We start from the raw sequence: 15,524 nt of genomic DNA, 5'->3' as shown, positions 1-15,524 counted from the left end.
GTGCTGCCCTCCAGTGCAGCCTTCGCTTCATTGCATTGGATATGCAACTTGGTAGGTCGGAACAGACGTTTCTTAGTCTAGTTTCGCCTATCAGTTCGAGTGCTCCTAGCGGCGCTGCTGGCTTAGAACTGTTGTCTCTCGTGTGAGTGTAGCTTGACCCCGTTCAGGGCTTATCTTCACTGCGGGATTCTATACAGTTCCCATATACGTCAGTGACGTAATGTCGAAGTGACCGCCTTGAAAGGGAACGTCTCCGGTTACTATCGTAACCTCGGTTCCCTGAGAGGCGGGAACGAGACATTACGTCAGCCGCCGTGCTCGCCGTTTGATCAGCTGTGCTAGCGTTCAGTCTTGATTCTGACGTTATTGTCGCGCCCATGCTATGTATACTGCCCGCGGTCCGGTCAGCATTTGCATGTTTCGCGTCAATTGGCCAGCTGTCTCCAGCTGGCGTTAGCCTATAAGATTTCAGTGAAAATGAGGAGGAAGGGAGTTCCCATATACGTCAGTGACGTAATGTCTCGTTCCCGCCTCTCAGGGAACCGAGGTTACGATAGTAACCGGAGACGTTATCTCAGATAACTCAATCCAGCGATACTAATCATAAACATCAGGTGAGTTCGAAGAACCCAATTAGCCGGATCATGATTAGCAGTAGCACGATGATATCATCTTGGATGTGTCATTTGATCTCGGATGTAATAAGCAACGTACGAAGAACGGGCCCCAGGGTGGTCTTTTTCAAATATAACAACAGGAGAATGAATGTATTTGCTCTTAAATTATTTAATTCGATAACTATTACCTCAACTCAACCAAACAAGAATTACACTATAAAGCTTTCTTAAACTTGTCATTTTCACTGAATAACAACAACAACAACAAAAAAACAGCTTTGGATGAAACACGGATCAGATTACATTTTAGAAAATCCACGTTTTTTCTACATTTACCATATTTAGTTTTGAATGTGGTATTTGCAACAGATTCTAAAACATCTGAAGCGCTTTTTTTAATGTAATATTATTACCAATCAATAATACCACTTGTATTATTGATTGGTATGAAGAGGTTTCAACCACTATAACAAAGTGTTTTTCAGAAAATGTGCCTACCCTACCTTTAAGGAGAAAATGGGTGACTCTTAAAGAGAGACATTCGAATCAGGTGAGATGAAATAGAAAGTAGCTGTTGAAACCATGAAAAACTTCAAAGTTAAAAAGCCTGAAAAAAAAAGAAAATAAATAATCATGCATCTGAGAGAACTATCAATTACCAGAAGATGCAATTTTTCACCGTTTAAACAGCAACAATCAACAGAAACTCTTTAAATGGATAGGGTGGGTGGCTCTTAAAAGAGCCTTTGTGGTAGCTTAAGTCTTAAGACCCCGCTTTACTTCGAGCTGGTGTATTTGGTGACGGCCTTTGTGCCCTCGGACACGGCGTGTTTGGCCAGCTCTCCGGGCAGCAGCAGACGCACGGCGGTCTGGATCTCTCTAGAAGTGATGGTGGAGCGCTTGTTGTAGTGAGCGAGGCGAGACGATTCACCGGCGATGCGCTCGAAGATGTCGTTGACGAAAGAGTTCATGATGCCCATCGCCTTGGAGGAGATGCCGGTGTCGGGATGAACCTGCTTCAAGACTTTGTAGACATAGATGGCATAACTCTCCTTCCTGGACTTTCTACGCTTCTTTCCTCCCTTACCGGCGGTCTTGGTGACGGCCTTCTTAGAGCCCTTCTTAGGCGCGGACTTTGCTGGTTCAGGCATGACGATGAGTGATCAGAGAACTGACGAATCAGTGTAAAATCCAGTGCGATACAGAGGCATTTATTCGCTTCTTATGTTAATTTTCAAAGAGATTCGAGAATCTGCTGATTGCCTGTTTTCATAGGCCAAAACCATAAACTCGTATTTCATTGGACAACTCAAAGAATCACGAGAGGAAAAAGGGCCAATCACGAGCGGTTAAATGATAGCCCCTCCTACCGCCAAATGTTTGAGCGACACGCCACAGGACACTGTTTCCTTTGTTTATTTCCCGCTATTTATTTTCGTTTTGATAAAATTTTGAAGAAATATATTACGCATGATCGTGTAATCTGAAAACTCTTTTTGGAGGGTTATAACATAATATTATTATAATAATAGCAACGATAAAATTCCTTTAAAAACAGGTTTTTATACCAGAGTGTCTCTCAAAGCCCCTTTACCGCTGACGTTTCACTTTTATTTTCACCATTTTCTCTTTTTTTCTTGTTTCTGTAAATCACTTTAAAACCCAATAGATGGTGAATCTCTAGGAAATGTGCTTCTGAAAGAAAAGTTTGTAGAACTCACATTTGTGTGCGACTTTAATGCAATTATACAGTGAACCTTATGTGACCATGGACCAAAAAATAGTTATACATCATATGAAAGCTGAATAAATAAGCTTTCCATTGATGTATGGTTTGTTAGGATAGGACAATATTTGGCGGGATACAACTAACGTTATTTGAACATCTGAAATCTGGAAGGTTGCCAAAAAAATGGAAACATTGAGAAAAATCACCTTTCAATTTCTACATTTATGTTCACGATTGTGCTGCATTCACTCACAAAATATAATGTTTTATATAATGTTAAGACATTTACAAAATATTTTCATGGAACATGTTTACTTAATATTATGATTATTGGCATAAAAGAAAAATGTGTAATTTCGACCCATTCAGTGTATCTATTGCCGTAATTACACCCATGCAACTTGAATGATTTTGTGGTCCAGGGTCACATTTCCATTAAAGACAAGTCAAAACTTGCCTTGCAGAATTATAATTTTTCTGAAAACAAATTAGAATTGTATCGTTTACTTTCAAGAAAAGCATGAATCATTAACACTGATGTGGCAATACTCTTTAACTGAAAGTGTGTGTGGCTCTTAAAAGAGCCGTTGGGTTTGAGTAGTTTCTCCTGGTTTCAGGCGTTTATCCGCCGAAGCCGTACAGGGTGCGTCCCTGTCTCTTCAGCGCGTACACAACATCCATGGCGGTGACGGTCTTTCTCTTGGCGTGCTCGGTGTAGGTGACGGCATCGCGGATCACGTTCTCCAGAAACACCTTCAACACTCCGCGGGTCTCCTCGTAGATCAGACCGGAGATGCGCTTGACACCGCCGCGGCGAGCCAGACGACGAATGGCGGGTTTGGTGATTCCCTGGATGTTATCGCGCAAAACTTTACGGTGACGCTTAGCGCCTCCTTTCCCGAGTCCTTTACCGCCTTTGCCTCTTCCAGACATGTTTCACGAACTCCAGTCAAACAATGACAAGAAATGTACTTTCAACGTTGCAAGGAGGCCTTTTATATTCACTTACAGGACCTGATAGAAACCAAGACCGCGTCACAAGGCGCAAAACGCCCCTCCCCTCAATATAGTTCCAGCACAAACAATGTGGTTTAACCCAAACCATAATCTAACGAGGCCTGTCCGACTTCTTTCATGTTTTATAAGATTTATTTAATTTGATGAAGAGGATGTTAGAGATACTGAATGCTAATGAAATGTGCTAATCTAGAAGTACGGTATAGTACATTTTGTATTAGACAGTTCAGATATATTTGCAGAATATAAATGATTTCAGGCCTCAGTGGTTTAAACTGTATGTCTACCTTTAGCTGAACTTGCACCTGTATAAGAGTAATCTCTAAAGTTGGCATTGAATTTGCGCTAAAAGTTTCAAAACAGACCATGCCACTATTAGGGATTATCTGGAAGAAAAGAGTTGAATGAAAAAAAACAACCACTGTAGTCTTGTTTGGGAAAACTGTTTGAAGATGAAACGAAGCTTTACCTGTAATTGTAAATATGAAGATAGATTTCTAGCTCCGTTGAAACTATCCACAACAACATTGGAATCTGAGTGCGCAGAATACATGTAAATTTGTTAATTTCAATAATTGGTGTTTTATATATAATTTGTCCTAAAGGCCATTGTGTGATTCTCACCTAGGTACAACTGACATCATTCAAGTAAAAAAAAAAAAACACTATAGATCTAAGTCTATACAAACATTAAAATACATAACCGCTTTAATTATATAAAAATCATTCATATTTATTTTTGTCTAAGTACTTTATAATTAGAGTTAGGATCATATTTAAGGTTTTTTATTTATATTTAGGGTAACTGATGATTTAGAGAATGGTGACCCAGAGAGTAAATGCATTAACACAACTTTCTACTCATATTGAGTTAAACTGGAAATGATCTCGTTCAGTGCAGTTTTGGTGGCTCTTAAAAGAGCCGTTGTGGGTTGACGCAGACGCGGGTTTAAGCGCGCTCTCCGCGGATGCGGCGGGCCAGCTGAATATCTTTGGGCATGATGGTGACCCTCTTGGCGTGGATGGCGCACAGGTTGGTGTCCTCGAACAGACCGACCAAATAAGCCTCGCTGGACTCCTGCAGGGCCATGACAGCAGAGCTCTGGAAGCGCAGGTCCGTCTTGAAGTCCTGAGCGATTTCTCTCACCAGCCGCTGGAAGGGCAGTTTGCGGATCAGCAGCTCGGTGGACTTCTGATAGCGGCGGATCTCCCGCAGAGCCACGGTCCCGGGCCGGTAGCGGTGAGGCTTCTTGACGCCGCCGGTGGCCGGAGCGCTCTTACGGGCGGCTTTAGTAGCGAGCTGTTTCCTCGGGGCTTTACCACCGGTGGATTTACGAGCGGTCTGCTTGGTTCTTGCCATTGCTGCGGGCTTTCTCTTTGTTCTGCTTGCGCTGGAAGGAAATGCTGCTACACGTTATACACCCGCTTTTAAAGCATTGTACCGCCACGAGCTCATAGTGTCGCGAGGATGCAGACCTTCTGATTGGCTAATGCGTGACGTCTGCGCATGAGTGCCAGCCAATGACTGCGCGTTTCCTCTTTTTCAAACAAGTGGAAGGTTTCCCGCTCGAGCTGCTTTTCTTCTGTTGAATACTTATTATACATCAAAAAGTGTATATATATATATAACACCTCCCTGGTCTTTATACTCACAATGTTGTATTCAATTATTCTGAAATACTCGCCTTAATTCCCAGTGATTGTGCAGATCTCGGATTAGAACAAGATCACATTACAGTCTGTGTAAAAGCACTGCAGCGAGACACACTAGGGTTTCCATCGGCCCCGTAAAATAGGGAATCAAAGACCCAGAGTAATATTTACCCATTTCTGTTACCATGAAGCCGATATGCATGTTGCTTTTTATTTTGAACAATTTATTAAAATATTCAATACACTATCAGAGCTTGGTAGACCAACTATATTTTAATATTAAGTGAGATGGGTTGAGTAACAAACACATTAGGGGATCATCATGTGCTTATGACAAACACGCCTGTAAGGATACTATAATCGTCAATGAAACAATCATATATTTTACTCTGGTTTGATGGGTCATTTTCTCCCTCAACCAAACGCCTTTATGACGTTTAAAAATATTAAAAAGGAAAAACACTCTCTATCAGATAAAATAGGTGGCTCTTAAAAGAGCCTTTTGGTTTAAATGACAAACTTGAATCCATTTATTTAGATTTGGAGGGTTTCTCGGTCTTCTTGGGCAGGAGCACGGCCTGGATGTTGGGCAGCACGCCGCCCTGAGCGATGGTCACTCGGCCCAGAAGTTTGTTGAGCTCCTCGTCGTTGCGCACCGCCAGCTGCAGATGACGGGGGATGATGCGGGTCTTCTTGTTGTCCCGAGCGGCGTTTCCAGCCAGCTCCAGGATCTCAGCGGTCAGATACTCGAGCACCGCCGCCAGATAAACAGGAGCTCCGGCACCGACGCGCTCGCCGTAGTTTCCTTTGCGCAGAAGCCTGTGAACACGGCCGACGGGGAACTGCAATCCCGCCCTAGAGGAGCGAGTCTTAGCCTTCGCTCTGGCTTTCCCACCGGTTTTGCCTCTTCCACTCATTGCTTTTAAATTAGTTATAACAAACTTCACAGTCAAAAAGTAAATAACAGAATAAAATCCGTATGCTTCCACTCACTGGCTTTAAACGAGAGTGCCAGTCGCCGATTGGCTTAGAGTCTGTAAAGATTTAAACCAATCACTGAACTTCTCTCCCTTTCTAGCGGGTATTATTGTGCACTGTTTGCACAAGTATTTGTGAGTGTGACTAATACGAAAGTACAAAAATGGATATTGTACACTGTCCCTATACACTGTATATTCTGTGCACACTGACCATCTGATGCTGTACAGTATTATGTTCCTACTGCAATATTGGAGTTTTAGCACTGTCCATATTGTTGGATGTGGGGTTGTTTGTATTGTATTATCACAATTCCCCAGCATAGTGTTGTGTGTATATTCTGTCTGTACCGTGTTGTATAACATGCCATTTCTGAACAGTCTGAACCCTCGTTTTATTTTATTTTTTACTGGGTTTTGAATTGTTTGTTTAGAATGAAAGAGTCCAAGAGGTTAAAAGTCACATCTCTATTCGAAATTAATTTCACATTTCTATCGAAATTAACAGAAAACTTCCAATATAAATAAGTTTTGCTCTAATTCAGAGTAAGTAGGTGGCTCTTAAAAGAGCCGTTGAAGCACAAACAGTGAACTTTACTTCTTTTTGGGCGCTGCCTTTTTAGGCTTGGTGGCTTTAGGTTTTGCCACCTTAGGTTTAGCAGTCTTTGCCTTCTTGGGACTCTTGTCTGCTTTCTTAGCGGCTGCTGGTTTCTTTGCCTTCTTGGGGCTCTTCGTCGCCTTCTTAGCGGCTGTGGCGGCGGGTTTCTTGGCCTTCTTGGGCGACTTCTTAGCGGCGGGTTTCTTGGGCGATTTCTTGGCGGCGGGCTTCTTTGCCGCAGCGCTCTTGGGCTTCTTGGCAGCAGCGGGTTTCTTGACCGCGGGCTTCTTCGCTTTAGTAGCCGCTTTCTTCTTGGTCTCGGCTTGCTGTTTGTTGAGCTTGAATGAGCCCGAGGCGCCGGTCCCTTTGACCTGCACCAGGGCGCCTTTGGTCACCAGGCTCTTGATGGCGATCTTGACGCGGGAGTTGTTCTTCTCTACATCGTAGCCGCCAGCAGCGAGCGCTTTCTTCAGCGCGGCGAGAGACACGCCGCTCCTCTCCTTGGATGCGGACACAGCTTTGACGATGAGCTCGCCAACGCCTGGACCTGCTTTCTTGGCTTTCGCAGCAGACTTCTTCTTTGGCGCTTTGGCCGGGGCGGCAACAGCGGGTGCGGGTGCGGTTTCTGCCATTTCTCTCTGATTGGATCTACAGTTTTTAAAAGACTGTCTCTGGTTACTGCAATGACTGGCGCTCGCGCGGCGCTGCTCTCTTAAATAACATATGAGAACCTTATAGACTCAACCTGCCCGGCGTCTATGCGCGTCCACGAACCCCTCACGAGTGTGTTTTCTTCTCTTACATTTGAGGCAAAACTGGAACGGTAAAATAGTTAAGCACAGTCATAACAAAGTGAACACCAAGCAGAGGTTCTGAGCTTTCATTTGAGACTAATATACGAGAAGAGGAAATGTTTATTTTGCCTTCATCAGATCAAATCCAAGGCGAGCATCAGGCACGGGGGAAAGCCGCGTGTAAATTTGATAAATAGTTTAAGTGGAAAAGTTGATAAAAGCCTGAACGCGTCTTCTTTATGTTCAGCAAACAGTCTGAAGATACTTTAATGAAATCAGCATCAGTGAGGGGCGTCAGGAGGCTTTCATACAGATGTTGTTTTGGGCAGCTTGAAGCACACGAACATCCGGAGACTCATAAGTCTCTCTGTGACTCTCATGTCTGGCTAGATGATCTGTCCATATAATAATAATAATAATAATAATAATAATAATAATAACATTAATCACAATAATAAATATATACGCCTGATCACACAAGTGTTAATGTTTTAACTTGTTAAACACGTTTCCATAAGCTGATGTGCCTATGAGTCATTCCGCGAAACCGGTATGATTTGAGTCCCTCTGACCTTTTTAAGTGTATTTTACATATTGGGTCACAAATCTATTTTTAAAAGCTTTTTGTATCAATTGAAATGCCTCCTTTAATAAAGTTTAAAACCAATGACATACCTCTTTATATTAGAAATTAGCTTGTTTTTTTTCAGTTGACACCACCTATTTTGTCCCTCATGGCCTTCTATGAAAGTGTACTTGGGATATGAATAATAAAATTTGAAAAAAGTCCATACATTTTGCCATTCCCATGACGATCTATCTGTGCCTTTTTTCTGGTAATGTTTTTTTTTTCCAAGTAAATTCAAGATTATTCATTAAAATCACATTATTTAGTTCCGTCCCTCATTAATCCCTCAACCCCGTTACACAAATCATTCTCCCCCATAAAAATAATGAACAGATCCTTATTTGTGACATCTTATTTGTGAATAAGTCTTCTGAACAACATTGTTTGTAGACACAGGCAAGTTACCACCTTATTTTATAACTATAACTTATTTAGAATTGTGATATTGTGGTTGTCAGGCTCAATGACTCAACCCTGTTACATCAAATAAAGATAGAATTCTTTCACTTGTGAAAATGATCTTTGTTATTCCAACAATATACATTATTTCTTAAAGGGTTAGTTCACCCAAAAATGAAAATTCTCTCAGTAATTACTCACCCTCATGTTGTTCCAACCGCGTAAGACCTTCGTTCATCTTCGGAACACAAATTAAGATATTTTTGATGAAATCTGAGCCATGTCTCACTCCTCCATAGGCTTCTATGTGACCGAAACTTGCTGGCCCAGAAAAGTTTTTAAAGAGATCGTTAATATAGTCCAAGTAACTCCAGTGGCTCAATCTTAAGTATATCAAGCGACGAGAATACTTTTTGTGCGCAAAAACAAACAAAAATAATGACTTTATTCTACTATTCATTTCCTTCTCTCTGGACCTCTAGTTGGTTCGCGTAGTGTTTTAGTCAAAAGATGTGGAGGCAAAATTACAAAATTATTAATCAGAATACTTAGCAAAAGTTTCTCCTGCTCCTAGCTCATGAACACCTCCTACTCACACTCTCCGTCTCTGCAAGTTTCTGAAGGGAATGATTGAGATTTCTCTTGGCACAGCTACTAGAAGATAGACGGGTTGCTCACGTCACATCTACGTCGTCAAGCTCAGTTTGAGTCTGCACAGTACGGTCAGCCATCAGGAAGTGAGTGCTTCTAATTTACTTCACTTTTTTCCGTTGAATCCAATGGGGTCGCTGTGTCCATTTCTTTTACTGTCTATGGGATTTACAGGCTAAAGTTAAGCCACATCTTTAATCAAAAATGATGAGGTTGCTGTCACAAAAAGTGCCCATTTCAGGCTTTAGTTCAGCATAAGTGTAAAATTATATGTAAATTTTACATTTACAAAATTGAATTAGTGTGAGGGACATCTGATTAATAGGAAAATGTTGATTTCATTACAAATATATATTATAATCATATTCAGAGAGCTCCCATAGTGTCCATAACGGGGTTGAAGACTAATAGTGCCCATAATAACCAATAATAATAGGGATTTGATGCCTGAGGTGGGAAAATATGTTTTCTGGAAGTTAAATATGTAATTAATGTTGTGGGGTGTTCAGAAAAGTAATACAACGTTAAAGGTGCATTGCGCAAGTCTCTGAGTTTTTGCAGAACTATGCCCCCCTCTGGCAACAAATGAAACTGCAACACTGCAACTGAACGCGCATGACGTCACGCCCAGTCTCAAATTCGGCCCGAATCCCTCTTATTTATTTTACTGTACAGGATTATAGAGGCAATCGCAGTGATCAGAGAAGGGCTCATTCAGCCCATCAGGCAATTGTTTAAGCATGTATGGGTTAGAAAAACGGGTATTTTTAACATGAAAAGTTGCATAATGCACCTTTAAGCCAAGTCTCAGTCACAAATGAAAAAAGCCAGACCTTGTGAAGCGAAAAAGTCATTCAGTATGAAGGTCTTACTAACCAACGATCTTGAATTAACCAGGAAACAAGGAACCATCAATTTGAGTATTGAGAAGCACCCACAGTATAGTCCTGGAAGTTTTATCTATTTTTATATTTTATACAAACAATGTTGAAGTCTCTGCAGTCAGATTGAATGTCAACACGATAGTTGTGTTTCACAGCAGAATTACAGTGGTGAAAAACTACAGTACCCAAGATGTTGTACAGAAAATTCCATCAATCAAAGTTGCCAAAATCAAAATGCACCAAAAGAGCTCTTTAACTCCGCCCACTCCCATTAACCACTGTATCATGCAGTCAAGTTCAAAATACTGGAATATTTGATGCATATTTTGAAATAAACTTAAAATATATTGTTTTTAAATATATAAAATCAACATTTTTAAATTTTATTTTTCTCTATTTTTTTTAATGCTGTTTACTAGGGTTGTAACGATACCCCATGTCACGATTCGATACAAATCACGATACTGAACTCACAATACAATATTATTGCGATACTCCAAGAAATATGATATAAGGTAAAACAATTTTTTTTACTGTTGATTAAAATGCTAAATTTGGTATTACATTGTGGGTGTAAATTAATATTCTTGGACTTGTTGCTGGAAACCCAATGCACAGGACAATAATGAAACCAGAATAAGAATATCCATGATTCTGAAGCTGAAATGTATTGATTGTTGATTTATACTTTTCACCAGTTTTTGTTTTTTCATTGTGGCAAGTGTGTTGCCCTTAGACTTCATTGTAAATAGTGTAAATATGACTGTTTTCCTCCTGGTTAATTTTGATATTGGAGATATTTCTAGAGTCATTTATAGTATATGAACTTCTCAGTCCAATTCTCTTATGTGTAGTCAGCCTATACACCTTATTCAGAGCAGCGCCATGACAGGTATGAAAGCGAGGCTGTGAGGGATAGACGTTTCAGCAATAAAAAGCTCTAAATCTCCTATCACTCTTTTCCACAGCTCATGTTTGGAGTTTTTTGGTCTACTTAAATTTCTTGGACAGGTATTTTTTGCAGTGTTTCATCAGCAGAACAATCAAAAAAACAAAAAAGCATTAAATTCTAAAACAGTACAACCCACTGAAGAGATGAATGTCTGTCCCTCACAGCCTGGCTGTGATGCTGCTCTGAATCAGGTCTACTAAGAGCTTTCAGCAATCAGGCTCTATTACATTAACTCCTTATGGATGCAAAGCTACCACATTTAAGATCATCCAAAGGGAAGGTCTCTGGTTACAAAGCAGACCAATCAGTGCAGTACTGCAAAAAAGTGGTTCAACTTAAGAAATCTTAATAAAGGGGATGAAGTACTTCCTCAGTTTCCCAGTTTGCGTAACTCTGTTACTGTTTACCTGAGAAATGAACCTATTGCCTGTAACATTGAAAGATGTCTGCAAAAACATCCTGAAAAATGCACTGAATTAAGAGTATTGTGACTTCCTATAATTATATAGGCTAATAATTATATTTCTAAATCCACCCCTTTTCTGTCTTTTCACACTCTTGTAGATTGGGTGACTGACAGCATTTCAACAGGTTTAAACTGGCAGGGAATTTTCTCCTCTTTGCCTTCCCATGAGGCCACAGCACTCAGGTTACAGTGACCTGGGACAGTAAATGTGCCACAGAGAACAACGGGAAGATGGATGGGTTATACTGGCAAAAGCAACAACAGTTTTTTTTTTTTTAGGAAAACTCCTTAAGAGAGAATACATAGAGAGGTTACCCTTTCTGTCTGAATTTCTCAAAATAGTTCACGAGGTCTAAAATCTCCCACCAAGCATTTAATATTTAAAACCCCATAGAATCAGAAGTGTTCTTCGAATCCTGAAGATGTTGGACATGCCCTAACATTTGTGCTTATTTCAGCCATTTACACCATAAGGAAAATGGCTCACTACACTGCATTCAGCCCAGATTGCATTTCAATAATAATGCTACTTTGATTTTCTGGTTTCATAAAAGCAGTGTGAAAGACAGTGCCAGTGGTCATAAATACTGCATTCAGCACCTGGGGAAATATTGATCCCTTCCCTAAAGGATCTATTAATATGAAAAAAAAAAAAAAAATGAAAAAGCCTCCTCATAAATCACACACATTTTTAAATGTAGTTTATTTACAAAATATTGTACAGTTTACTCAAACAAAAGAGGGTGTGTAATTGAAGGCATTGTTGTGCACCCAGGTTTGAACACACTCAATCATTGTTGTGCCATTCCTGGAAACAGTTCCTGTTCAACTGAAGACACAAATGAACGTCACATGCTTGGCATTTCCATGGTGTTTGTTGCTTCTTGCCACGCACTGCTTTGCAATGCACACATATGCGACGACCAACAGTGGCAATTCTTCTGACATTGGAGGTCAGCTCAGCTCCTGGAACCGGCACATGGTCTTTACTGGTCTGTTCTGGATCTGCTTTCTCAGACACACCACAGAGCTCTCCAATAAGCTCTTCCATAAACGCCTTGTGCGTCATGTTGCCGAGTAGCTCCTTGTGCAATATGAAAGCGTTGGTGGCAGCAACGTCCAAGAAGTGTAGAAAGACTTTTCTGTACCACTTCATGGTGTTGTGCTGTGCAGTGTAGTACTGCAACAGCTGGTCGGACGGGTCAACACTTGTCATGTGCTGGTTGTAAGCGCTCACAGGCGCAGGACATGGAAAAGATTTTGTCCTCCGTGTCTCTTGTGTTTTCACTTGTCGTTGCACACGGTCTCCTGTATAGGCAGCATGGATGGTGGAACAAACAGACACCTCTTGTTTGTCCATCCACTTCACACACACAAGAGGCCCATCCCGAATCCACCGGATGGATCCCCTGCTGGACTTTTTGGTCAATGGATTAGATGCGCTCTGTGGGAAGTCCTTCCTATAGTCTCTGTAAGTCCCACAAGCACCAAACTTCATAGCAAACAAGTCTGTTAAGAGCTTTGGACTTGTGTAGAAATCGTCCATGTACACATGATACCCAGAGCCCAAAACTTTCTTGTCCAGAAGAGACATCACAGCATCATAAGAAAGCCCACGGCCTGTGGGAAAGATGTCCTTGCCCGTGTACACAGAGAGGTCCACAGTATATCCATTCGACGAGTCCGCCAGGACAAAAAACTTGAAGCCCAGCTTTGCTGGCTCGGCTTTCATGAATCTTCTCATTCCTGCATTTGCTCTGCGTGGCACCAGTCTTTCCTTCACAGCTAAATTTCTTCTGGGATGATAAAAGGTTTTGCACGCAAGACGGATGGTGTCAATGAGGGGTCTGAGCCTGAAGAGCTGGTCATGTTCAGCTGTTCCCCTCTTTTTGTCATTTTCCTTGTCTGCCTCTGGGTGACTTATGTGCAAATTCCATGATATGGTGCGGTATCGATCTCTAGACATGACTGTGGCGGGAAAGGGCACAGAGAAGAGACTGTCCTGCCGCCAGTAGTCAGCGATGGAGCTCATCTTCACCGAGGCCATGTAGAAAACGAGTCCAATGTAGCGGTACAGCTCGCCAACACTGACATCTGTCCAACTGTATTTGCGACCCTTTGTGAGTGCCCTGGCAGCCTGAGCGTTTGTGTTGTGGCACAGATTTGACACGGCGCTCTCTGAGAAAAACAGTTTGAAAAGACTCATAGGAGAGTGCGAGTCAGCAAGACTCGACTGCGGCCCAGGTTCCCGAGCCGGCAGGAATCTCAGAGACTTTGGAGCCACATCGACATCAGTCTCTTTTCTCCATGACAGTGTCTTGGCTCTCTTTAAAACAGGAATCTGGTCACTGTCATTCTCACATCTGTGGGAGAGGGGGGGGGGGGGGGGGATAAAAAAAAAGTGAGCATGTTGACAAAAGGATCACAACATTATCAATTACTAATACTGATATATTGCTCACTCATTAAAAAGATATTTACACATTCATCCATGCACATGTACTTTGCTTAGATTAATTTTGATTACATGTACTGTGAAATAATATGTCACTTGTAAAATGGCGGGGTAAACGTGCACTTACACATTAAGATTCTCAACTGTGTTGAAAACTGAACGATGTTTGTGTCCTGTGTGAGGTCCACGTGAAGGAACCACATTCCTAAGAAAAGAAAAGGTACAAGCACAAATATTAGTAAACAATTAGCTTATGTTGTCCAAGGTGGCAAACGAGTGCATGCATAAGTGATAGACCCTTTTCACATTTCCAGGTTTCTCAGAAGAGAAAATCATCATAGTCAGGTAAAATTCTAATGTGGTGAATGAGAGACTATATTACATATATATTTTGTTTTTAATTTGCTCAAATAACAATAGAACTTCACAAAAGTGTTTCCACAACTTTCAAAAAGAGTAAAAGAAACAGAGCTTAATAACGGCAGTCGAGAAGAGAGAAAGATGTTAATCTCACTGTCACTCACACAGCCATAGTATTAGAAACACCCTAGTTTTTTTTATAATTTGATGCAATGGTGATATATTACCAGACATAGTTATAAATGTGCATACATTTAAATAGTAATGATAATAATGATATTAATAATAATAATAATAATAAGCACTATGCAGGATTCACGATGCTGATCACCATTAAAACTAGTCATCAGTCTGTGAAAAGGGTCCATTGATAATTAATGGATATACGGTCACGCGCTTGATGGCTGTTGATGGGGCATCGACACAACACGATGCCCCATCGACATGATGCCCCATCAACAGCCATAAAGCGCGCGACTGTATATATCCATTAATTAGCAATGGACCCTTTTCACAGACTGTGATGACTAGTTTTAATGGTGATCAGCATCGTGAATCCTGCATAGTGTTTATAATAATAATAATAATAATAATAATAATAATAATAATAATAATAATACTGTAACTATTTAATAATTACACATTCAAAACAGTTAAACCTCAGCAGATGTTGGAGAACACAGCTAAGCTCCGTTGTTAAATGTCTCTCTCGCTCTCCACATTAGAGTATAACAGTAATACACTTGTTTTGTAAGACATTTAGATGTTCTAAAAGTCCACAGAACACCACATTTCACTCAGAATATTAGAAACTGGTAGATATCATTTGGCCATATTGGTTTGAAACAGCTATATGCGACTCTAATAACTAAAATAAGAATAAACGGCTTACTCTTCAGAAAATGTGTCCTGCGCTGGCTCAAACTGATCCTCAAAATGCAGGCCTTCATCATCAACGTCTTCATCATCTTCTGACTCTGAGGAACAAATCGATTCTTCCTCACTGTCTATGATCATCCGAAGAGCTTCCTCGTGTGCGTGACGTGCCATCTTCAGGAAAAGTCAATAAAGCCAAACAAAAAGTTTGCCGCCAGTTTTATCCTGTTGATCGGGGGCGTTTCCCACATTTACGTCATTTCCATGTGAATGACGCGCTCTACCGGTGGGCGTGGCCAGACCGGCGCTAAACAAGAACAGGAAAAAAACCTTCAACTTTGTAATTTTGGCTTAACTTTATTTATTTATGGATTTTAGACGTTTCTTCCCTCTTTCGTTGTCCGTCTTGGTGAGTGCTTTCTTTGAGGGCAGATTTCACTGGTTCGGGAATGTTGATCTTCTTCTTTT

At 41.0% G+C, this 15,524-nt stretch overlaps 6 protein-coding genes across 6 annotated transcripts; all 6 read right to left on the bottom strand.

Moving 5' to 3' along the window:
• Window positions 1-1,371: 1,371 nt before the first annotated feature.
• LOC308684943 (histone H2B) lies at window positions 1,372-1,778 on the bottom strand. The gene has a single exon (XM_081356319.1). The coding sequence runs from the start codon at window positions 1,766-1,768 to the stop codon at window positions 1,394-1,396; it is 375 nt and encodes a 124-aa protein (XP_081212445.1). The 5' UTR covers window positions 1,769-1,778; the 3' UTR covers window positions 1,372-1,393.
• A 1,098-nt stretch (window positions 1,779-2,876) lies between these two features.
• On the bottom strand, window positions 2,877-3,279 carry LOC308684946 (histone H4; the record flags this gene model as incomplete). Its single annotated transcript, XM_081356322.1, has 1 exon — window positions 2,877-3,279. The coding sequence occupies one exon, from the start codon at window positions 3,277-3,279 to the stop codon at window positions 2,968-2,970; it is 312 nt and encodes a 103-aa protein (XP_081212448.1). The 3' UTR covers window positions 2,877-2,967.
• A 1,033-nt stretch (window positions 3,280-4,312) lies between these two features.
• Window positions 4,313-4,723, bottom strand: LOC308684936 (histone H3.2-like; the record flags this gene model as incomplete). The annotated part of the gene is made up of 1 exon (XM_081356312.1): window positions 4,313-4,723. One exon carries the CDS (start codon window positions 4,721-4,723, stop codon window positions 4,313-4,315), a length of 411 nt encoding a protein of 136 aa, XP_081212438.1.
• Window positions 4,724-5,546: 823 nt separating this feature from the next.
• Window positions 5,547-5,933, bottom strand: LOC308684942 (histone H2A-like; the record flags this gene model as incomplete). Its single annotated transcript, XM_081356318.1, has 1 exon — window positions 5,547-5,933. The coding sequence occupies one exon, from the start codon at window positions 5,931-5,933 to the stop codon at window positions 5,547-5,549; it is 387 nt and encodes a 128-aa protein (XP_081212444.1).
• A 619-nt stretch (window positions 5,934-6,552) lies between these two features.
• LOC308684932 (histone H1-like) lies at window positions 6,553-7,706 on the bottom strand. The gene has a single exon (XM_081356307.1). The coding sequence runs from the start codon at window positions 7,221-7,223 to the stop codon at window positions 6,588-6,590; it is 636 nt and encodes a 211-aa protein (XP_081212433.1). The 5' UTR covers window positions 7,224-7,706; the 3' UTR covers window positions 6,553-6,587.
• Window positions 7,707-12,058: 4,352 nt separating this feature from the next.
• On the bottom strand, window positions 12,059-15,524 carry LOC308684929 (piggyBac transposable element-derived protein 4-like). The gene is made up of 3 exons (XM_081356304.1): window positions 15,073-15,524; window positions 13,948-14,025; window positions 12,059-13,728 (listed from the first exon to the last, which is right to left on the bottom strand). Exons 1-3 carry the CDS (start codon window positions 15,228-15,230, stop codon window positions 12,153-12,155), a joined length of 1,812 nt encoding a protein of 603 aa, XP_081212430.1. The 5' UTR covers window positions 15,231-15,524; the 3' UTR covers window positions 12,059-12,152.

This window comes from Scardinius erythrophthalmus, assembly GCF_964197995.2.
Source record: "Scardinius erythrophthalmus genome assembly, chromosome: 24".
Classification (NCBI taxonomy): domain Eukaryota; kingdom Metazoa; phylum Chordata; class Actinopteri; order Cypriniformes; family Leuciscidae; genus Scardinius; species Scardinius erythrophthalmus.
This window is presented reverse-complemented; position numbering and strand designations above follow the sequence as displayed.

Coding starts and splice junctions, on each gene's coding strand:
- LOC308684943 (XM_081356319.1), bottom strand. CDS start 1,768: ATGCCTGAACCAGCAAAGTCCGCGCCTAAGAAGGGCTCTAAGAAGGCC.
- LOC308684932 (XM_081356307.1), bottom strand. CDS start 7,223: ATGGCAGAAACCGCACCCGCACCCGCTGTTGCCGCCCCGGCCAAAGCG.
- LOC308684929 (XM_081356304.1), bottom strand. CDS start 15,230: ATGGCACGTCACGCACACGAGGAAGCTCTTCGGATGATCATAGACAGT. Junction 14,026..15,072: donor CAGGACACATTTTCTGAAGA/GTAAGCCGTTTA, acceptor TTCTTTTCTTAG/GAATGTGGTTCCTTCACGTG. Junction 13,729..13,947: donor ACAGTTGAGAATCTTAATGT/GTAAGTGCACGT, acceptor CCTCTCCCACAG/ATGTGAGAATGACAGTGACC.